The sequence below is a fragment of the Diaporthe citri genome, assembly GCF_014595645.1.
Source record: "Diaporthe citri strain NFHF-8-4 chromosome Unknown scaffold_3, whole genome shotgun sequence".
Classification (NCBI taxonomy): Eukaryota; Fungi; Ascomycota; class Sordariomycetes; order Diaporthales; family Diaporthaceae; genus Diaporthe; species Diaporthe citri.
In genome coordinates, this window is record NW_025064848.1 from 4,157,462 (window position 1) to 4,180,913 (window position 23,452).

The following is a 23,452-nucleotide window of genomic DNA, read 5'->3' on the forward strand; positions in this document are numbered from 1 at the left end:
AGCCCTGAGGCACCTTGAGGCTCTGTGTCCAACCGCGTGGCAATTTGGGGATTTTACATATGTAGCAAGCGACCAGCCAAGCCTAGGAGGTCGGCTAAATATTCAACCCCGGGCGCCCCTATCCCCAGAATATTATACGAAGACCTGGGCGGGGGCCCAAACTCGCCAAATCCAGGCCTGCTTTGGTGAAGATGCGGATACCATGTACACACACGATGACACGTCTCTGAGCAAATTTACCTAAGTCACTGTACCTGCCCAGAAGTCTCCTTCGGTTGCAGGTGTGAGTTCCCACATATTTTCTTCCATCAGGTCTCATGCTGAGCTGTCATTTTGGTGTCATAAACGTATCGCTAATATACAGTTGCGCCCCAGACGTCGTCAAAAAGGTGGGAATTGCGTTTTGTCCGAGAGGAATAACCTCTCCGGGTTGTGCAGTTCCGTGATGCCACGATGGGAAGTTGATGAACGCGATCCCAGCGCTCGGTCATTACTGTTGTCAAGGGCCTCCGCGTTGCCACTAGGTACCTGGGTAGGTAGGGAGAAGACGAATCTCCCCTTGTCATTTCATAGTCAGGGGCAAGACCAGCATCTTGCAAAACGCATTGCTGTGGCTGCTCGTGCTGAGTAGTGATTATTAATGGGTCAAGAACCCATTCTACTGGTGAATAACTATATCCTGAATCAACTCCTCATCCTGGCCAGTCCAGTACCTGATCCAGTTGAAGATGCTCTTGTGCCACACCAGGCTGTTCTCGCGGTCCAGTACCCAGTGGCCCTCGTCAGGGAAGTGCAGGAACCGTGATGGCACACCCAGGCTCTGTAGGATGTTGAAGAGCATGACGCCCTCGGAGATGGGCAGCCGGAAGTCGAGGTCGTTGTGCACGACGAACTGCGGCGTGCTGAAGTTCTTGGCGTGTGAGAGCGGGTCCCACCGCTCGTAGTTGTCGCGGTTGTCCCAGATCGTCCCGTTCTGGTCCTGCTGGATGAACCACAGCTCCTCGGTTCCGTAGGAGCCAATCTGGTCCAGTTTGCCGTCGTGCGTGACGATGGCCTTGAACTTGCGGCCCAGATCGTGACCCTGGATCCAGTTTGTCCTGCGGATGTTTAGTCAGTACGTATATCGAGTACAGGCATGAGAATGCTCACATGTAGCCTCCGTAGGAGGCACCAGCCGCGATGGCATTGTCGGTGTCAATGTACGACACATTTGCCTCGAGGTACTCGAATAGCTTCACAAGGTCACGGTACGGTGTGCCGCCCCAATTGTTCTGGATTTTGTCCGTAAACGCCTGCCCATAGCTGGGCGTGCCCGTGAATTGAGGGCTGGTCACGACGAAACCCTGGTCGGCCCAAAGTCGCAGGTTCCACCTCGTGCTCCAGTTATCGGCCTGGGACGACTGCGGACCACCGTGCACGATGAAAGCCAGCGGGTATTTCTTGGTCGGGTCGAAATCCGTCGGGTAAAAGACGAAGGTCTGGATCTGGTCGCCATCTCCGCCTTCGTACCAGAAGTTCGAGACAGAGTCGGGCTTCAGACCTTCGAGCTCCGGGTCGACTTCGTTAGCGGTGAAGATGACGGTCTTGTCCTCGCCGGGTGCCTGCGTGTAGAAGACCCGGCTCGTCCAGCTCGCCGCCGCGGAGACGAGCGCGGAGCCGTCGGGCAGGACAGCAAAGTCAGCGAGCGACGTGTCCGGTCCTGTGATATTGACGGGCTCGAAAGACGCCTCCGCATCATGAGGGATTATGAAGATCCGGACCGAAGCATAGAGCTCAGAAGCAACCCAAAGGTCTGCGCCATCGTCGCTCCACTGAACGCTGGCCGCGCTGGAGTCCCAGCCCTCGGCAACAGGGGTGACCTCAGCCTCAAGACCGTTGACGCTGGCAACGTAGATCTGGGAGCGGTCTGACTCGTATGAAATACCATTTTGCTGCACGTATGCGAGCTTGGTGCCATCGGGAGACCACTTTGGGGCGCCGGAAGCACCCTTAGCAGCTTCGGGCGCGGTAGTGCCGGGACCGTTCACAGCTACCGGAGCCTCGGAGCCGTCATGAGGCACAAGGTAGATGTAGCTCGCGGTGAAGTTTGCCTTCGGCAGCTCCGGTGCCTTCGTCAGGAACGCCACGGTGGTGCCATCGGGGCTGATATCATAATCTCCTTGGTCGCCAAAAGGCTGTACCGGGGTTTCGGGACGAGTCACGGTGGCATTGAGACCCGAAAGCAGGTTCGTCACCTCGCCGTTGAAACTGAGGTTGCCAGCGTTACCAGACAGTACGCCACTGAAGATTGCATATCGTTCAGCGGTAATGTAGGTGTCCCAGTGGCGGATAAAGTTCGCATCATAAAGCTGGCCACTGCTCAACGGGGTGCTCGCAAGCTCTGGGTTGTACGCTGAACCGTTGTTCCAGTAAGCGAGGGAATTGACCACAAAGTTAATGGAACCAGATTCAGTTTGCACGGCCTTGAGGCCTTGGAAAGGAGCATCCAGAGACGCAACAAGAGTTCTGTATGGAATTAGTGAATGACGCGTCAAGGGACCACTTGTAGAGACTCAAGATACGTACGGCGAAAACACGTCCGTTGCAACATCGGCAGTGTACAGCGTGACGCCTCCGGGAGCATTATCATTTGTACCGTTGATGTACAAAATGCTAGTGTTTGTCGGGCCTACCCACACAACCTCAGACGCACTGGAGTCGAATGGCGCCTCCGTGATGGCACCACTGGCAACGTCCAGCAGCTGCCATGTTGTTGACGACTCATGGGTTGTCCAGTTGTAGGTGGTGGACGAGAACAGCGCTATTGTCTGCTCTTGGTTAGAATTCGCGTCATGTCTAGGAGGCGATCCTGCAGCTTTTACGTACTCCACTGGGGTTGACATTTGCGGTGCTTCGTCGCGGAGCAGCAATAATTCCCCTGAAGCGGTCCGTCAGCCTCACTCAAGTTGTTTTTGAACACAGGGTTCTTACTCAGTGGTGATGGCCTGAGCCGAGCCGAGGAGTAGGCCCGAAATCCAAAGTGCCGTCCTCATTGCCATGATTGCAGTCACTTGCTCGTAACAGACCTGGAGGTTGCTGCTCGTAGCCAAAAGAGAGACAGGTGGTTATCCAAATTCTGAGCCGAGCATGGTATTATATCAGCGGAAACAAGCTCTCGGTACGAACTGGTGGCCGATTGCCTGGGCGGCTCCACCCAAAGAGGTGATAGCACAGGGAGATTGCAGAATCTGCTCTATCACCTACCTATTTGGCTCGGATGCCAAGATGTGTTGGAATCGCGTCACAGCCCGTATTACGTTTTTCGGCCTGTCTTCTCCTCACCAACACCAAATTGTCAGCACTTGAACTGCAACGCTATCAATCACACCACAATCAATGACGTGTTTTGGTTGGTGGCCTGAAGACAATCTCCGCTCATCCTACGCTACCCTCGTCTGCTTCGCCGGACTCACCGGCCTTCACCGGCTTAGACATCGCACCCACAAGGAGATGGTGCAATGCAAGCATATCATTTTCTTACAACGCGTGCCTGGAGAGAAGGCCCTGATCGGGTAAACTAGTACACCGTCGGGTAAGACTGTCGCCGTGATGATGACCAGCATCATTAGTGAACAGTCTATTCAATGTCGAGGAATCGCGACTCCTCTGATGTCGTTCGTCTATGATAAATGGACTGCCCGGCATCTCGGCTAGCAATGGCAGGCGGGCCAAGCAACCTCAGACTACTTCGCTGGCACAAGCACAGAGACATCGTATGTCTTGCCAACCTCCACGCCCGTGATGTGAGCTTCCGGAAGGGCCTTGCCGTCGAGGACAACCTGCACCTGCTTGACATCCCCACGGCGGATATCCACGTTAAACTCGGCCCCGCGGAACAGCCGCTTCACCGCGATGCCGTCCCAGTCCGAGGGCAGCTGCGGCTTCACCCTCAGCCCGTCAGCGTCGCCCCGGAGCCCGCACAGGCCCTCGATGAAGCAGCGGTACGCCCACGACACGGTCCCGGTGTTGAACAGCTGGCTCGACCGGCCCGCCCGGTCCGGGTACTCCTTCCAGCCGCCGCGGTAGTAGTTGGGGATGTACACGGGCAGCTGGCCCCTCCGCACATAGTCGTCCTCGCCGGGGCCGGGGAGCATCTGCCGCAGCAGCTTGTAGGCGCGGTCCGCCTCGCCGATGCTGTAGAGCGCGTGGATGTAGAAGACGGCTGCGTGGTTGTACACGGACCCGTTCTCGCCCTGGCCGGGGAACTTCTGCGTCACGCGCCCGATATCCTCAACCATCCCGCTGAAGGGCGGCCAGAACATGAGGACCCCGTACGGGGTGCCCAGTAGCTCGTCGACGTGTGGAAGCATCTTGGCGATCCTGTCCGCGTCCGCTGCGCCGCCGAGGATGGACCATGCCTGCGGGTTCAGCCAGATCTTGCCCTCTTTGTCGTCCTTGACGCCGAATACCCTGTTGTCGTCGGTGATGCCGCGTAGGAACCAGTCGCCCTCCCAGAGGTGCTTGGCCGCCGCTTCATTGACCTCCTTTGCGCCGGCGAGATATTTCTCCGCCGCGTCTGGCCGCTTGGCCTCGGCGCACGTCTCTGCCCACAGCTTCAGGGCGTACCCAGTAGCTACGGTCAGCCAGCCAGACACACCTCTGCCCTTCCATCCTACCATGTTCATTGGATCGCACCAGTCCCCCTGGGCGATGTAGCTAAGCCCATATCCGTCCCTGGCGTTTGACGAGAGAAGCCAGTCCATCGCGCGGCACAGACGGTCGAACACGGTGAGCGTCTCTCCGCGAGCTCCTGAGACGCTTTCTTGGAGCAGTTCGTAGTCGCCAGTCTCGGAGAGATACACTTCTAGAGCGATGGGGAGCCATACGCAGTGGTCAGTGTGCGGGATCTGGTTGATGTACTTGAGCTCAGCATCAGGCGACAGCAGGATGCCGTCCGGCATGGCGCCCGTCTCCTCCTGCTGCGACAGGGCCGTCACGATGGCATTGCGTGCCACGGCCGGGTTGATGTAGCTCATTCCCATGTTGTCCTGGAGGTAGTTCCGCGTCTGCGGGTCGGTACTGAGGCGATTCACGTCGCCGTGGTAGAAGACTTGCCGGGGCAGCCAGTTGTTGACGAAGTTGTCCAGGGCTGGGTCTGGTGTCTTTATTTGGAGGCGCCCTCTCCCAGTTTGAATGTAAGCCGCGTAGTCCTTTGCCGCTTGGGCAAACGCGTCTGCACTGAGGTACTTCTCCTTCATGGATTGGATCTCGGCATCGTCCAGAGCTGGGCCAAATATGAATCGGTAGGTTCTTTCCTCGCCTGGTGCGAGATCGACACGGTATTGCACAGCTGCGGCTGGCGTTTCGTAACGTGCATCTCCATTCTTCAACTTGTGGCTTTCCAGGATCGCTGATGGAGCATGAAGACCACCTTCTCCTTCGAACGAATTCTGATTGGCCTCCCAGGCGTCCGGTGGCTCCTCACAGAGGAAGTACGTCTTATCCTTGAGGAATTTGTTTTTGGCATAGTCCTCTGCTTTTTGGTATGGAGTGATGCTGCTTCCGATAATGCCTCTAAGGTCAGATCGGTACTCTGCCCCTTGATTCATCCATGACATGTAACCAAGTGTGAAATAGGGATACAAGCTGATACTCCGCGCTCGGGTGGATGTATTTGTGACCTTGATCGTCCATAACTCCGCGACATCGTGCGTGGGCAGAGCCAAGGTCATCCCCACCTGAATGCCATCAAGCCCCTGCGTCGTCCAGGACGCATCACTCTTGCCTGCAGAGAACACGAACCGTTCCGGCTCAGCGCGGACAGGCTCATGAGGGGTCGAGAAGATCTTGCCAGTCTCCTCATCTTTGACATACACGAAGCGACCGGGGTGGTGCGTGTAGTAATTCTGCTCGGGCTGCATGAAGGTCCTCGCCTCGATGTTTGGCGCGTGCGAGTATTTGGCAGGCTCGGGTTGCATGAACTGGGCGGTGGCATATCCTCTACAGGTGAAGTGTATCATCATCTTTTGGTTCCAGAGGAAGCCGCCTGCCTTCGGCAATGCTGTTGGACTTGTGAGCTCATAGCGGTCGCCATCCGGCGTCGGGCCCAAGAGGGCGGTGTCTCTCGATGCCATTTTGGTGGGTGAACCGGAGACATCCTCGGACAAGTCAGAGCGAGAAAAGGTACGGACGGGTCCTTCGTTTTTATTATATGCCCATATTTTCAACCGCCAAGATCAATGAGTTGCTTTCCGCCAACAGGATCGTGCAGAATAAGCCGCCCTAACGGCATTCCCTCCCGGACAAGAGCCAAGGGTAAGACCGCCGGCTCCTTTCGGGTTAGCACATCCAGACATGAATTTAGGCTTAATTGGCCTACCCCAGATCAGCAGAGCCCATGGGAAAACTTCGGGACTCCCTAAATCTCGTTAAATGACCATTCATGACCCACCCGGCAGACGACTCCAACCTCAGAGTATCTCGAGCGCCCAAGTCAAAAGATGTCTGAGTTGCAACGAAATCACAATGCCCCGAAGTCGAAGGAGATGAGGCAAAGCAGAATTGAATTCGATCAAAACCACATTGTCTCTGCGTGCGTCCAGGTGAACCAAAGCCAAGCCTACTTAGGTAAGGAGACGTGATTCGCTAGCCTCAAAGAACAGCTCACGTTGGTTCCTTGCGATCCAGCGCAATTGCGACACGTCAAGTGACGGGATTTGGGACCCGTTCAACAGAAGCAGCAATATTGTCGCAAATTATGTTCGTGTAATGTCCGATGGAGGTCTTTTTTTTTTTTTTTTTTTAGGAAAGGACTGGACCTCTGAACCGCTCTGCGATGACCGCCGAAATGAGAGATGTGACCTGTGATAGTCTGTTCCGCACGCCGAATTGATTTTCCGAGCTCGGCCACCTGTCATCGCGGACCAGGCACTGTCCTGTCCCTCATAACAATTGGTCCGGCAGTGTTTCGACGCAAGCCATGAATCCGCGTCCACACTGGGGTAAAGCACTTTGGCATTTCACTCCCCTGGGCAGTCGCATGTGGTTACCAGTATGGAAAATGGCTCGCAGCTACCCAAGCGCTTGAGGTCGCTCATTTCTACCACGTAAGTATTTTGGAGCAGATGGAAACGACTGGGCCCAAGTCTCTGCTTTTCCCGCGTAACTCACAGATACTTTTCAGCTCGATGGCCCGAAGCCTGCTGCCGCTCGTTCATGGGTGTGCCGCGATTGGATGGGGGGCGCCTGTTCCACCAGGTTTGACACGGACAGCTGCAGGCGCGATGCGTATGTCTAGACCAGATCGGTCAGGGGGGCTTGGGAAACATCGCGTGCCATTCGACGGGCGCAGCTTTCTGAAACCATAGCAGATGCATCGAGAGAACTGGTGATGTGATGCCTTGGTGGCTTCTCTGCCTGTAGGTTGAGCCCGTTGGTACTCCCTGTGCTCCAGGGATGTATTATGCTGGCCAACAACAGAAACTTGACAGTCCTGGCTTGGGGGCTTGTTGCAGATGGACGACTTAGTACAGCTTGGGCCAGAGTGTCATGCTTCGCGGAATTGTTGTGAACAAACGCAGCTCGCTGCTTTGATCGCATACATCTGTATGCCTGCGGGCCCACGTAGGTACCAATGTACCTCAGTACCTACCCAACAACTGATCACCTCTCGCAGAGTCTGAGGTTGTGGAAAGGGCGGTCTTGCTTGCAGCTGTGGTATCTGGCTGGTGGTTGGCCAGCAACTGACGCCTTCCAGCTGTCGCCCAAGGAAAGAACAATCTCACTTTTACCACGTTAGCACCTACCCACCTAGATAGGTATGCACCTGGGACCCAGTCGCAATCCGTTTGCTCGACTGGAAGCAACAAAGCTCGAACTCTCCCCAGCTTTGAATGTCCTTCAACCATCTCACCCTCTCTCTTGTCTCTTGCGGCCTTTGACTCCTGGTCTGATTGGCCCCTCCCTATCCTCCATCTTGTCACATCGCGTCCGCTGGTTCTCAACCAGTCCCAAATCTGCCTCAACGCGCCCATCATGAGCCAGGACGCGTCTTCCGAGATGGAAGACCTTGAGGCAGAGTTTCGTCTTCTCAATGAAAGATGCCGTCGCCTCCAGGCTCAGAAAGAAGGACACCTGCAACAGGCAATCAGCACCTACGAAACTGATCGAGCAGCTGGCCAGGATGACATCAAGAAGAAGGAGCTCGCGCTTCACGAGTTGGAAGCTAAGTACAACGAGGAGCTGCGCGTCAAGAGAGAAGCCTTACAGACCGCCTTGCAGCGTGAAGTCACTCGCAAGCGCAAACATGATGCTGAGGTTCAGCATCTCAACCAACAACTCACAGGTCTCAAGCGCTTGAAGCAAGGCAATTTAGAACTTTCGGTGCGTCCTATTTCATCTGAGTTGGCGAGGGGCCGACAGTTGCTTCTACCCGAAGACTGACCTCCCTGCACCTGACTTCCTTCCATCATCTCCCCAACCTCACATTCTGGTCCCAATTCAAGCAGAAGGTGTCGTTATCGGAAGGTCCAAAGTTTCATCCGGCAAACGCTCCTTTAATGCGAATCTGCGCGGCGATCGCTTAGCGGATATTCGCACTGTTTCTCTCCAATCTGCCGCCTAGAGCCTTCACTGCTCATCAAATCTACATTTGCTCAATAGTCTCCACCATCCCGGCCAAGTAATCGTTGAAGAAAGCACGAACTAACTAGGCGAGAGCACAGCCCGAAACGCCAAAAGGCTCGGTCCCTTCCACATTGACGCACAATTCTGAATATCGCTCCCTCAAGAAGCCCGCGTCACAGATCGGTGGTACCCCTGAGAGTCGAACAGGTGTATCTCGGGTAACGAATTCAGCAAGCATCTTTGAGAAAGATCTCAGAGCTCAAGCCCTCTCCATCCCACAAACCTACCCTGACAGTGGTTTTTTTGATGATCGTGTCGCTTCTCGTTCAGAGCCACCTTTCCAAAGCAAACAAAATGATTATGAGCTTGTCGGTCGACAGTTAAGCATGGGCGCAAAGCCACTGTTCGAAGAGGTTTGTACAGACCATCACGGAAGGGGGACCTTCGAGCGAGGCTTACAGCCATCTCCTGCCCAGAACACCGGTCAGTACCTCACCGTATCAACTACACAGGCTTTTTGACACTGACCTGCATTTTAACAGTGCCCTCCACTCAAACGGCCTGGACTTACCTTTGTGGTATCAACCCAATCCTCACAGTAGACTTCCCGAACCGGCCGACCAAACCAGAACACCTTGCGTTACTTGATCTTCCCATCACACGCGAGTCTGTGTCAAACCCTTCCAGACAAGACGCAACATGGTCTGCGATGAGCTCCCGAGATATGACAGCCATCCTGTGCCATATTACTGGCGCTGAGCAGCCAAAGAGCTGCAAGAGATGTCAGACTGAGTGTGGGATGTTTGACAGGTGTGTTGTGGCTCCTTCCGGGGATTCTCAGGCTGTGATGGAAGGCCAATGCTCCAATTGCTTTATCGACCAGTGTGATCAGTGCTTCTGGAATGATGGACAGCGCACAACCACTGAGCACGGGTCAGCGGAGTGCAGAATCTTCACGACGAACAGGTGTCTCCCACTATCGCAACCGGGCCGTGACGACAAGCCCGCAGAAGACAACGGTCCAAGTGAGCTGCAAGCAGATGACAATTCAGACCAGGATGAGCTCTCAGATTTTTCCAATACTGAAGGGCCTTCAGATGAGGAGTTTACAACAGAAGGCGTTGAATCGATGTGCAATGGAGATGAGTCCATCCACCTAACCCAGTCACGACCTCTGACGGAGAAGACGATTCCTTACGAAGAGGTCTACCAGATGGCCCAAGACCCTCAAGCAAAATACAAGCACTGTCAGTAAATCTATCACAATCCCACCATTGAACATAGCTTTCAACTTTCAAAAGGTGAAGCCGCCATAATTTACTGACAATGTTTTCAGGGATTCTCGAGCATCCTGAGGGATGTGGCAACTGGTACATTGTTCGTTGCAAGGAACATAATCTCAACTGGAGCGACAAGCCACTCCCAGCCGCATCAAGACATCTCGTGTCAAGGTGGCACATGTTCCCGTCTAAGAAAGCTTTTTTGGCTATCAAGGAGCTTGGTGAGCTTGTTGAAAACTGTGATCAACAGAAGGCCAAAGCAAGCAACACCGAATACAAGAAGGCCCTCGACCAGGGCTACAAGCCGCAGAATACCATGGAGAAGAGTTGGGGCTCGCAAAGGAAACGAAGGTCAGCAAAAAAGAAGGCAGATGCCAAGTCTGGTCAGGACCTGGTTGGTTCGTTCAAAGGCGTCATTGATCCGGTCGTGGGCGAGGTCTACCACGCATGGTGGGATGCTGAGCCGAGATCTTGGTACCCGGTGGTCATTTTACCATACTTGGGTGATGGAGATTGGAAAGAGGTTGGAATAACAGGCAACCTGTTCACCTCTGGACTGAAGAAGGAGATCCCAAACTGCTTCAAAGTGGTCAAGGCCACCACAGATTCCGGCAAAGAGGCCTCGAGGCTGACTTGGGCTGAAGGATACCAGGACGGTGGACCGAAAGTCCGTGCGCGAAAATTCCCTTGTCTGTTTCTACACGATCCCTTGACAATTCCCAGTGCAGACCAGGAATTCGTTTTGGGACACACGGCTGAGGTGCTTGCTTTTCGAACGGCACAGCAGTTGCGTCAACGTTCAACAGTGCTAGACCCAGGTCTGTCCAAGACAGGAGTGGATGCTAACAAGGGCCTTGCACGGGACTTCGAGGCAAGATTAAGAGCGATCCGAGCAAAGCAGAATCCAACACCAGAGCAAGAGATCGAAGACAATGTCGGCATGGGGGCTTTGTCAGTGCGGGATCAGCATCAGCAGGATCAGCAACAGCAAGATCAGCAATATCTCAATGCCACAAACTCTGTTGAGGCTAAGGAATCTCCCTGTGCTTCTCCTGCTTCTAATGCCCAAGATCACCACCACCACAGCACTGGAAATGATCTGTTCATGCCAGGAGATGGACATGACCTTGCTACTCGGAACCCAAGAGTGAGCCTTCCAAGTCGCCTCGGCAACGCCTCGAGTGGCCAGTACGGAAGCAGCCAGGGCGCCGTTTTTGATCAAATCGCAGAGAGGGGGGCGTACCCCTCTGTCACATCAACCACAAGCACCACACACAGTCCGAGCCCAAACGGCGAGGAGTGTAATCAGTCGAGAGCAAAGTCCTGGTCAGCTCAAGCCGCAAGCAGACAAGCGCAGCCAATGACAATAAGACCACAGGACGAAGGTTCGCCGCTTTCCATGCAGGAATCATCTAATACAAGCCAAACAGCTGTATGCCCGACCCCTCGACCTCGACGAGCGGCGTCGTCAGATCAAGATTGTCGTCTTTCGACAATGAGAGGACATAGTGAGAGCCGCGGAAGAATCCAAGAGACTGAACTCACCTCTAAGACTTCGGACAGCTCACTGAAAAGCACGGGCGCCACAGTCTCTCCTGGACATTCGCAAGGACTGAAAGCTACAAAAGTAGGCAATAACCACCCTATTGACCCTCAGGGTACGGCCAGTGTCTTAGGGGCATCCGCACTTGCAGGCGAACCCCGTGGGCCAACAGCATTGCGGCCATTGTTTCGGTTTCGGAAAGAAAATGCGAGGCAAAGTGACGGACTTTTCCAGGAAGAGAAGACGCCCTGCCTGAGAGCCACTGTGAGCACAGTGGAGAGAGATGCTGTGCCCGGTAGCGCAGGGCAAACTTCTTGGACACCTTCCTACGCAGCGATGCTCCGAGAGCCCTGGCGCAGTCCTAACGAGGGTGGCAGACGCCCGGAGAATCGGTGATCACGAGTCAAAGCCAGGCGCGTTCGGGTTGAGACAGCCAGAACTGGGCTGTAATTGGAGCATGGGGCATCGAATCATCTGTGGGTATGCTCTGTGTCAAAGACCATGTGAGAGGGATTGGGGCTGTAATTTTTGGGGGGACACAAGATCGATCCCCTTGCTTAATAGAACCAGCTGTAGCTAGTAGGACGGCTAAATGCCCAGATATGGACGTACCCAGTTAGTCTGCATAGTGACAAAGAATCACAGAATCAAGCTGTTCCGGTTACGACTGTAGTGCGCGTGCAGGCTGGGTTAGCAGGCCAGGCAGGTTGGCTGGGCGGCTAAGAGATGAATGATCTTGGAGAGAAGATGCCCGTAGTAGATTTCGGATTGTCCCGGAACCAAGCAGCCCACTCCACCTTTGCCCCGGAAACCGAGTGGCCAAAGGGGCGTTTAGTGCTTAACATTAACACCACTTGTGTTATGCATGTTTCTGATACGACGGTATCGCTCCCGCAGTCAGCCCATCCGGGGCCCCCCGATCATACGACTTCCCCGTCAAAGGGGCCTGGTCGGCGCCTGATGCCAATGTCATTGTGGGCTTGAATCCGGGGGAGACTTGGGGTCAAGAGAAATGACTGAGACACCACATGCCTCTAGATCCCATCGATCAGCCCATCGCGGCATCTCAGCCTGCGAGATGCGTTTCCCAGTTGGATTGGTCGGCTGGACCGGATTCTGTTTAAATATCTTGAGTCTCAGCCAGCCTTCCACCATCGTTTCCCGTAGAAGTCATCAATCAGCTCACCACAGCCTTGAAGCAACAACATCTAACTATTGAATCTTGACTACAAGTCACAACTGCACCGCCTTAGCCGAACACACCCATCAACCAATACTGTCATGGCTCAGATGCAACCACGCCCCATCAACACCCAAGCTGCATTCCCAAAGACGAACCCTCTCTACATTGGCTCCTTCGACGACAACATGCTGTGCCATGGTCCCCAGTTCGTAAAGCCAATCGACACATCCTTCATCACAACACAAATCACTTCCATCTCGAAGCGATCGTCCCTGACCGCATCGCCGCTGTCCGAATCCGACGAGGACAGCGCCGTGCTGGGCGACGACGACGAGTACAGCGAGGACGAGCTTCCCCCGTCCCCAATCAGACGCCACAGCGGCGCCATGTCCGTCAGCCAGGAGGAGCTCCCCTTCTGCCTGAACAGGCAAGCCCTGAGGAGAGAGACGGCCGCCCACCGCGCACAGCAGCACCTTGCCCACGAGCACAAGAGGGAGCGGGCCGGCACCTTTACGGCTCACGAGCAGTGGGACTCTGAAATCGACGGCCCTTCCATGTCGCTCTGGATCCCGCAGCCATCAAAAACAAGCTCGACTACAGAGCACAAGCGGAGGCGGACCGAGACGGCTGCACCGGCCAAGAGGGAGGTCCCCGTTCAGCACCACGTCCAGCACATCGAGGGCCCCATGATGTCTCTATGGGAAGCCTAAAGCTACAAAAACCTACGAAAACACACTAAAGGATAATTGGGAAGACACTTCCGAGTGTCTCACGAGTGACGATAAAATCGGCGGTTTCAATTTTCAAGAAAGGCGTTCCGGGCAACATACCAGCATCAACGGGACCAGGGGTTTCTGGCGGGAAACTTGATTTTGTCATGCATTGGGTTTTGAGCGCAGCCATGGCGTTTTGGGAATGAAGGGGGAAATGTTGTATTCCTGCTATCACGCATGGCTGCTGCATGCTGTACCATTAGAACTCTGCATGAGAATCAGGAAGGGGGCTTTCTGCCAAACTGAGCAGGCCCCCGGGAAAACGGCACAGAGAGAGAGAAACTCCCGCCCGTGTTATACATGCATACGTACAATCAATATGCGGACCAAGAATACAGAACGCATTCTAGACCATCCAAAGAGACGCAGACCTTGGTACTACTCCGTGCTGGCCCATCCAATCCGAGACGTGAACATGCTGGACACTGCAAATGTGCAAATGCAGTGCTACCCTCTCTCTTTCTCCACTGGTATGCATTCAAGCGCTTTCCCTGGCTGATACAAGCCCTGGTGCGTCGAAAACTGCTGATGAGTGTCGCATGTGAATTCCGGTTTGGGCGCAGCCGGTGCGTTGTGCATTGTGCACTGGGCACGGGCGGCACCTGTGTCATGCCATTTTTTTTCTTTTTCATGTGGCGGACGGCTCCGGTCCTTGCTCGGGGACCAATGGCGTGCCTTGTTTTCAGCCTGACTGGCTGCATTGAGAAGTCGATGCGTCTATGCTGTGTCGAAACTAGTGGCGAGCGGGTATGCTGAGGACAGATACCCTTCTACTTAGCAGACGAGATGGGGACGCCACGCCAGCCTCTCGAGAATGAGGAATGGCATGGGAGTCATCACGGAAACATGGAATGTGAAAACAGGAAAACTGGGCGAGTTACAGTCATCTTGCTTCACCTGTATCTGCCCAGTTCCAAGATCTCTGTTTAGGCTGAATATTATCAGAACAGCTTGCCTCGTTCAAACTTGAAAAGCTACGATCTCCTCGGCCGTCGAAGGAGCTCTTTGTGATGGGCAACGACACACCTCCTTAGGGTCCTCGGGCAGCGGACGCCCTAATCTTTCTCAAGAAGCGCGGCAGATCATTCGATAATGACGCCTTGCCTTAAGGGATGGATTGAAGGAGGTGTTCTGAGAATCTGTGGTTTCTTCAATGCTATCTTTTCTTGAATTCGTAATACCGCCCAGAGCCGATGCATGCCTCAGTCGACCCACTTGAGTCGAAGACGATATATCAGGCCATGTTTCATGCCCCAGCCCGAGCTAAGTTGGCTTAGACACTTTCATGTGCCATGGTACCTTGCGTGGAAGTACGAAGACAGCACGGAATGCCAGTATAGGGAGTTCTGTGGGCATAGAACCATCGAGAAGCCCCGAATACGCCAGTGTACTTGACTAACAGGCCGTTTCGTCAGTCGAAACGTCATCATGTCCATTCTCGTGGCAAAGCGGCCTGAGTTGACATAATCGGAGATACGGGGAAGGGTAGAGGCCAGTTTCAACTGCTTGATCCGCCACCATCGACTTAAGGCAGAAGCTTGTATACCTAAGAAAACTTCCTGCGCATTGGCAAGTGTGGGTTCTGAAAGCGCCAAGGCTGCACATTTCAGGTAACCTTCGATTTGACTGCCATTCTATGTTTACTTATGTTGCCCACTCAAGGATTCTCCTTTCCGTACTACTCCATACTCAGGCTGGTTTGTGTCTGACTCCATTAGGGTCTTTGACAATGGCCTTGGTCCGTAGCGAGCTCTGTTAATGTTGCAAGAAAAAGCACGAGACTAGGTTCCAGCGGGTGTTGCAGCTCATTCTCCTGTTCATTCGCACACAAGAGGCAGCCCCTCACCTTGTTCTTTTCAAGCGTCTGTAGGTTCTTGTTCACCATTCAGAAGTGATGTTCTATTGTCATAGCGAAGTTATTGTATACCGCTTGTTAGCTCTGTAAATGCGCTTCAACAATGTCACAATGAAGGTAGTGGCCCAACCAGTCACGGCCCACACACGTGAAGTGCGTCAAATAAGATCATGCACATGAAGTACATAGTAGCAAATTTTACAGACAAAGCATTCCTCACACATCCATTTTCTCTCGAGGAAAACAAGACTATGGATCAAGCCTTATGAATTCTTCTTTAAATCTCTCTGAATTTTATTTGCTACTTTTCACAAGTGTTCCCAGCAAAGTCTCACAGGAGTAATTACACCGTATTCTCACCCTTCCCATTTTATGGCCCTCGTCACCTTAACTCGTCTGACATAGACTGAGAACTAGATGATTGAAATTTTCTTCTAGTTCTGGAAATTCCATTCTTCCCTCAGAAAACCGTTCAAATTTGAACCCTCAGTCACACACAAAGGTTGCACGCTTTCGTCACCCATTGCTCTGACTTCAAGCACGGCCAGATTTATTAACTCATATTCATGGTGACTCTCAGTGATTCCTTATAGTCTGTGATACACAGACACTCAGAAAATGTATATAAAGCCACAATTATGTTGCCTTTGAGTGCTTTCCATATTTTCACACGGAACAACGCCCTGGTCGGAACAAAATGAGAATCCAACAAGAAATGCACTTTAAGCAAATGCTCTGTCTCTTCCAACACAAGAAACAACATTTTGAATTGTTACCATGGGTCACAGCAAAAGTAAGCCTATGAGCGACGGGAAGCACAAGAGCCACCATAGTGGCCGTGATGGCCGTCGTGGGGACTCAGATATCCCAAGTCCGTCACGTCAGCCCAACCGTAACAACAACGTGTATTATGGAGGCATTTGTCGCTATTGCGAGATTCCATTTGATAATCTGCGGAGACACTATGAAAACTATCACTCGAGACTTACTCAAGCGGATCTTGATGCCTCCATGAATGTGGACAAAGAAGGGCCAGAGAGGCCGCAATACGGTAAAGACATGCATCCCAGCAACCAAAACTTCTCAGAACAAAATACCATGACATCTTCCAGTTTCTACTCACGACAAATACCGCTTGAGAGAGCTGAAGATGAGAGGCGAGTGACACCAAGTGCGTTGGAGTCTGTCACATCTTCACATGCGTCGCAAGCTCCAAAATCTCCATCCCTTGCTACATTAAATGCTCGAACCTGGAGCCACACCCGGCGCTTCCAGCCACAGCGGGAATACGCACGTCCGGGAGCTCCTTTCTCAGAAGCCTCAGGTTCGTCATCGGGGATGCCTGTACCGCAATACTCCGAACGGCTTTCCCAGCGACTTGGTAGTCGGGACACACCGTATCCAGTCGAAGACCGATCCGAGGGCCTTAGCGCTAGCCAGACGCCGCGAAACCAGCCATTTCAATATCCAAGGGAACACCCGCCATCTCCATCCTCTTACGGGCATGCCAGTCCAGCCGGCTCAGAGCGCTATTCGCCAATCAGCCCTGGCTCTCTTTCGCCCAGGTCCCCCGAGTACATGTCTCCATCATCTCCAGTGCCGTCTCGTCCCCAAGATAGTCGAGGTCGAGAACGAAACAGACCAGAGTATTACTCATATTCCCGTAGCCCGTCAAGACGAACAGAAGATCGCAGCCACCTTAGTGGGGAGTCCAGAGAGAGCGGACGCTCCAGGCCACGCCCTCCTCGGAGCTCTGAGACCAGGACACAACGGCAAGGACGTCGACATGAGCGATCAAGGAGCCGCGAGTCCCACCACGCTGAAGCAAGACCCACCAGGAGTGAGTGGTACTATGACAACATGGCGAGCAGGGACCATGCGACAAGACGTGGCTACGCCGGCCCTCCAAGGACACCACATGCCCCATCTGGGCAAGGCCACTCCTCCCAGGCCAGAAGAGCGGTGTTCCCAGGTGACAGGTCTCAGTTTTCTCCATCCTACTTGCAGGAGATGGGACATCTCAGGTTCGATAGGACTGGCTCATACGACACTCATGAGGACGAGGGCCAGTATGCCGAGGAGCAGTATGATTCAGATGATCACCAGTTCACTCCGGAATATCTTCGTGATATGGCTAGAATCAGAAATTGGAGAAGCGGTCAATGACTTCAGGGTATGTAGCAGAGGTTTATGGCGGCCGTGGCAAATCAATCAGTTGGTTTAATTGCTGCGTCATACCACACCCTGGAATGCAAGCCAGTCGGAGATATTCTGAAGCATTGAGTGGCTCCTTGAAATTTCAGAAGTTAAGGCTTGGCGTCCTAATTGGCGGAAATCTAAACGGCATTCTGTACCGAGATCTTCAATTTAGGTCGTTGTCTTTATTTCGTCAGGTCACCTTCATGAAAGCCGCTGGGAACAGGTTTGTAGCTTGGTTGCACTTGGCTTCTACCTACACATGTACATGTCTACGTGTCAAGCTGTAGGCGGTGCTGCCCATAGCGTTTATCACATACCACATTCAGTCACTTCATTCCGTGGAACATTTCAGCTCTGAGGGAGCAATGGATAATTCAGCACTGAGGGGATGAGTTGCTAGGTAAGTCTCAATTCTCAACAAGGTCCATTTGCAAAAAAGCAACATAGCTTTACAATCCAAATAAGCTGGTGGACAAGCCACACTTTCAGTCTCGAAGTCCAAGCTCAGCTCAGCCTCCCATGCTCGACGCTCTTGCAACCTTGTTGTCTTGAAGTCAAGGTAGTATATTGTTCCAGGTACAAAGATCTTGTTTGGATTTTGTGGCAATACGCATCATAAACTCTTACTCATGTTCTACATAGGCTACAATATTGACATGTTTAGGTCAGTTGCCAAATGATTCACCTGCCGTCATCAGATGGGCTAATCGCTTACATCTTAATGGTAATGTATCCATACTCAATATTATCATAGAAAGAGTGTACATGAAATTGAAATTTATGGGGTAATATGTTTCTTGCATCCCTGAATTCGGTTTCAATAGAGGTGATGCACGATTGAGAATTCATCTTCTATTGATTCACTTGTTATTAGATAAAAGTTGGTACACACTATTGGCAACCCTAGCAGAACCTCTCATATGTAGATCAAGTTCTTATCTCTTCATTATTATGGTACTTGCCTAATTACCTCAGGTCATCAACACATGAAACGACAACCTCGATACCCAAGTGCCCATGCGATTTTGGAGGTGTATATCGTCTCGTCTGAGGTATTTCTTCAAATGCAGGGCTTAGCCCAAAGCTACATCGTTACATGCCCATCACGGCGTGTGCTTCTGTCACCCGTTGTTCTGACTTCCAGCGCAGCCGGACTCAGGATTGTCGTGAAACGCAGTGAGTGTTCGAATACTGTGAATTACAGGCGCTCAGAGAATATATAAAAGCCCGCAACTCCACTGCCTTGGCAGCTTCTTCCTGCGCTTCGAAGCACGCCACTGCAAGGATTGCAACAAAAGTCGAAGGCATACAAGACGTTCTATCACAACAACCTCACCAACCAAGACGCAGTAGCGCGAAATACCATGTCGTCTTCCACTTTTGACTCGCAGCAATCTGTCCCTCTGGGAGATCAGGTAGGGCCACCGGTTGCATAACTCTGTCATAAATTCTCATACGTCGCAGCGCTCATACCCCCCAACTTCCGAGCAATCACATGCTCAGGTATGGAATCAAGTCTGGGGCCTCAAAGCAAGTCCGCGACATCCCGAACCGGAGGCTCCATACCTACCGTCAAGTTTGCCGGTACAGCAGTACTCCAAGCGATTGTGACAGCAGTATGAGGGTGGCGGCACATCATGTCCACACGGAGACCGATCCGAAAACCTCAGCGTCGGCCAGCTAGCACATCAGCCAGCCCAAGATCTTGGGGCCTGTCCACCACCGTCAGCCTCGCACCAGAACGTCAGCACACCTATCTCTCCCCTGCCTAGCGCGCACGAGTTACCCTACCCACCAGTTCCAGTGCAGCCTTCACCCCGGGACGATCGAGGTCACCAGCGAAATATGTCAGGGTATTTTCCACCGACCGCAAGTTCATCAGGCAGGTCAGGCTCTCGAAGGTACCATGGCAAAGAGTCAAGGCGATCGAGCGGCCTCACGTCCCGCCACGCTGAGGCCGAGCCCCTCAGGGGCGCAGAGTACTATCACACCACGTCGGGTGTGGACCACACGGCAGGTTATCACTATTCTGGCCCCTCAAGAGAAATGGAGGTCATATATGAGCAGTGATAGCCCATTCGAACAGAGAAATCGTGTGTTTGAGAATGACGGATATCAGTTTAAATCGATGCGAGTTGCAGGATTTGGAACACATGGTAGCCGACGGCAAGTCGGTGTTCCCCAGGAACTTCCGCTGGTCACGGTACACCGGCGGAAGTCAGTAATGGATGACTCCATGCACCGGAGTCAAACCACTTGAAAATATTGGGGGTGGCTTTTTGGAGTTTCCGAGGTTTTCACTTGCGGGTTTTGGTTTAAGCAGCTTTTGGCAGGGTTTTGAACTGAGACTTTCAATTCAGTTCGTTGAGGTCTCCCTCTCGTCAAGCCGTATTCGTGTAATCTTTTGATGAAAAGTCGTAAGTTTTCTGGGCTCGACCTCATTCTACGTGTGTACGTGTGTACATGTAAAACAGTGAGATGAAGCTGACCACGGTGGCTACATACAAGTCACAGGATTTGTGTTTGCCCCATTCAGTCACTCAACCCCATGGAGCAGGCCCCCCCCCCCCAGGGAGCAGTAGATAAATCAGCACTGAATGGAACAACAGCTCAATGGGTCTCATTCTTAACAAAGTTCCTTACAGAAAGCAGTAGCCCTTTGCCCAAACATGAGTGATGTAAACTTGCATCCAAGCATAGATATTTTTTCAACCTGAATGAGCTGCTGAGCCAGCTACATTTCCATTCTCAGAGTCCAAGCTCAGCTCAGCCACCCATAATTGACGCTTAATGAGCACCGTTCGACCCGTTCGACCCATTCGCACCATTCGACCCAGCACAGCAGCTCTCGGTAAATGCCATCTTGCTCACCTTATCCGCGGCATCAACCACAGCCTCCTTCTTGGCTGCCACCTGGCTCGGGATGGAGACGTAGCTCGGCGGGACATTCATGACGGGGTTGTTAGTGAAGAAGTTCCGCGGGCGCAGCAGGAGCGTCATCGGCTCGGCCGGCATGACGGGGAAGTCCTCCGGGGCCGGGATGTGCGTCACGCCGAATGTGTGCCAGAGGACGACGTCCGTGTCCTCGATGGACTCGCTGCCGTCGCCGATCCACTCCGGCAGGCCGCGCGACGGCTCCCCGGATGTCTGAGGGACGTGGCGGCCAGCGGGCCAGAGCTGGTCGTCCGAGTCTGCGGGGCGGTAACGTCACGTCAGCTTTTGAATCAAGAATTTATCAAGACTTTGTGACGATCAACTCCCTTGGAGGCGGGCTGAGAGCTTCAACTCACACTTTGTCACATGCACAGCGTGCCTCGCAAACCCGGCCCTCTTCCACACCAGCGAGCCCTCCTTGGGCAGCAGGCCCGGCACCTCCCTGCTGACGAGCTTGTACGACGCGGGCTTCTTGCTGTACGGGTGCAGCCTGCTCTCGTTGCAGATGTCCCACGTCCGCGAGGTGGCGCCGTTGTAGTCCGTCCGCGCCTGGCCCTCGGTGGCGAGCTTGGTCCTCTTGGCGTAGAAGGCGTTGCCGTAGTAGTTCTCGGGGCTGCCGACGGCGGCGTCCGAGGGCACCGTGTCGGTCATGAAGACGGTGTTGTTGGGCCCGTCGACGTTGGGGTCGATGCGCAGGCAGAAGAGGTGCTGGTGGTTGTGGGCGTTGACGCCGGGGTAAACCTGCGTACCCCACGGTGAGGGGTCCTCGCCGGCGTTCAGGGCGTATGTGTTGAGGATGCCAGTAAGCTTGATCTCGGGCTGGATGGTGCCGTCCTGGTGGAAGACCCATTGGATCGCGTATTCGTAGTTCGCGGCGGTGAAGATCTGCTGGATGATGAGCTTGCGGGCCCGAGTCACGATGACAGAATCATCTCTGAAGTCCGAGTGCTTGAACAGAATCCCGTCGTCCTCCTCGTGGATGCAAATAGCGTTCTTGATGGTCCGGACGCCGCCTGCGCGGGTGGGGAAGTGCGCGTCAAGGTAGTGGATGCTGCCCTTGCAATCGCAGCCAAGCGCGAGACTGTTGGTCATGTATCCGCCTCCGTACTCGCCCAGGTCGAAGGCATGCTTCCTCTGGTGTGGGCGCTCGGGGTTTCCGTAGGGCACCACCATCTCCGCCAGTGATAATCTGTAGAAGACGGGACGGACTGTTCCCTTGTCGTCGTATGTGATGTTGTTCAGGACAATGCCTTCTCGGTAGTTGAAGCCAATGTGCATCTTCCAGCTCTGCCACTCGATCTCCCTTCCAGTCATGTTGAATGACACACCCTCGGGCTGTGTGATGTTGATGGGCTTCAGGTCATTTCTGTAGCCGCCCTCCTTTTCATTGACGTGTGAAGGTGTGTAGTTGATGGCTGCGGCCGTGCTGAGCGGCCGTCGCACCTTTGGGATATCAATAGAGATGATGGCCTGCTTGTCAGAATCGTAGATAGGGCAGAAGTCCAGCGGATATTGGTATTGGCAGTCATCGACATTGGGCCGGTAGTACATGAGTGCCTGCTGCAAGCGGACCTTTGAGCCGTGACGCTCGTCGAAGCCAATCGTCCACGGATCGCAGTAGACCTTGTGCATGTCCTCCTCGGGGATCCCGCTGATCTTACACTGTTCGATGACACCAGGATCTTTCCGGCAGACATACTCGACTGCCTGAAGCTCTTCCATGGTGATCTGCTCTATTTGTCAGACACCATTCGAGTTTCTTCTCGCACAGGATGGATGTTGTGGACTCACAATAGGCTGCAGGCCGTCCAGCTGCTCCCAGAGCTTGATGCTCGCGGTCTCGACGTCCACCAGGCCGTCGAAGACTTTCCCGCCAGGGGCAATGACCACAACATCCGCGACTCTAGCCGGACGGGCTGATTTCTCCGGGTCCGCAAGCCATGCACTCATCTCCGCCTTGCGCGGCTCGTGCAGTGAGACAACATTGAAGAAGACATCTCCGTGGGCTTTTTTGACGGATGTGATGACTCGTTCGATCTCTTCGAGTGACAGAGGATCGAAGGGGTGTGGGATTTCAGTTGCTAGAGAGCCCATCTTGAAGACGAGGTTGTTTTGCTAACTAACTATTGCGGGGATGGGATGTTTTGATGCAAGTAAGACGGGGTCCAAGGGCGATGTTATAGAAGATGTGTGGGGTTCGTGGTTCTCCTCGACAATAGGCGACGAACGTGGAGGACGGTTGGAGTCAATTAGACCCGGTCTAAAGCATGGCATTCTTAAGTGCTGAAATATCGCGGTGCGTGTCCAGCCACGTCCGTTAACGGCATCAACGGGCTGCAGGATGAAGTGGTTGACGGGCGATGAAGACCACTCGTGACAGCTACTCGTATCGCGTGGAACAGACGTGCTTCAAATTAGCAACAGCATCTCACAACGGCAATCGGGCCGGGGCCCCCATGCGGGTCGATAAGATCGGAATAGAACCACGATCAAAGCTGCAGGCCCAAGCATCGATAGGCACGCCCCTCCGCCTTAGGAGACCTGGGAGATAAGCACCCGTAAGCTCGCGCCGATGTCGTCGGGCCAATGACCGACCTTGTTCAGTCACCCTCTCCGTCTGTCCGGATCGTCGTTGTGGGCGATCGGCCAGCCCCGCATTGTCGTCCCGCAAGTGCTTTGATGTCGGCTTCGCCTTGGGACCCGGTCTGATTGGCGGACGGCTATCTAGCTCCATGGTCTTGGGATACTTTGCCAGCTTGGGTAAGAAAAAGGAGAAGCCAGCGCGCATGGACTTGCCAGGATCAGTCAGGACGACTAGATCTGCTGACTATGCCATCACTAGTTTCGAACGTCATTCAAGGCATGCGTTTTGCCACCATTGGGGGTCAGCAATACTGGCTCGATTGGAAGTGCCAGTCTTCTACCCGGCCCCCACGACGAATCTCGGATACAAGGCCAGGGCCTCGCCAAAGGCAATCACACGATACTGAGACGGTGCGGAGGATTCAGGGTGAGGATTATCTAGAATTCTTAGAATAAACTTGGTATGTCTTCTGACCCGCAGCTCTTTCTGAGTGCTCG

The 23,452-nt window shown here is 53.6% G+C and overlaps 5 protein-coding genes across 5 annotated transcripts; 2 read left to right on the forward strand and 3 right to left on the reverse strand.

The window, feature by feature from the left end:
* Positions 1–658: 658 nt before the first annotated feature.
* INS49_008720 (uncharacterized protein) lies at positions 659–3,038 on the reverse strand (the record flags this gene model as incomplete). The annotated part of the gene is made up of 5 exons (XM_043169459.1): positions 659–1,097; positions 1,150–2,505; positions 2,566–2,807; positions 2,866–2,917; positions 2,971–3,038. The coding sequence occupies 5 exons, from the start codon at positions 3,036–3,038 to the stop codon at positions 659–661; spliced, it is 2,157 nt and encodes a 718-aa protein (XP_043027139.1).
* Positions 3,039–3,722: 684 nt separating this feature from the next.
* On the reverse strand, positions 3,723–6,113 carry INS49_008721 (uncharacterized protein; the record flags this gene model as incomplete). The annotated part of the gene is made up of 1 exon (XM_043169460.1): positions 3,723–6,113. One exon carries the CDS (start codon positions 6,111–6,113, stop codon positions 3,723–3,725), a length of 2,391 nt encoding a protein of 796 aa, XP_043027140.1.
* A 1,900-nt stretch (positions 6,114–8,013) lies between these two features.
* On the forward strand, positions 8,014–11,393 carry INS49_008722 (uncharacterized protein; the record flags this gene model as incomplete). Its single annotated transcript, XM_043169461.1, has 6 exons — positions 8,014–8,365; positions 9,147–9,270; positions 9,553–9,629; positions 9,702–9,851; positions 9,941–11,210; positions 11,315–11,393. The coding sequence occupies 6 exons, from the start codon at positions 8,014–8,016 to the stop codon at positions 11,391–11,393; spliced, it is 2,052 nt and encodes a 683-aa protein (XP_043027141.1).
* A 1,315-nt stretch (positions 11,394–12,708) lies between these two features.
* Positions 12,709–13,320, forward strand: INS49_008723 (uncharacterized protein; the record flags this gene model as incomplete). The annotated part of the gene is made up of 1 exon (XM_043169462.1): positions 12,709–13,320. The coding sequence occupies one exon, from the start codon at positions 12,709–12,711 to the stop codon at positions 13,318–13,320; it is 612 nt and encodes a 203-aa protein (XP_043027142.1).
* A 6,904-nt stretch (positions 13,321–20,224) lies between these two features.
* INS49_008724 (uncharacterized protein) lies at positions 20,225–22,465 on the reverse strand (the record flags this gene model as incomplete). The annotated part of the gene is made up of 3 exons (XM_043169463.1): positions 20,225–20,628; positions 20,728–22,099; positions 22,163–22,465. The coding sequence occupies 3 exons, from the start codon at positions 22,463–22,465 to the stop codon at positions 20,225–20,227; spliced, it is 2,079 nt and encodes a 692-aa protein (XP_043027143.1).
* Positions 22,466–23,452: the final 987 nt, after the last annotated feature.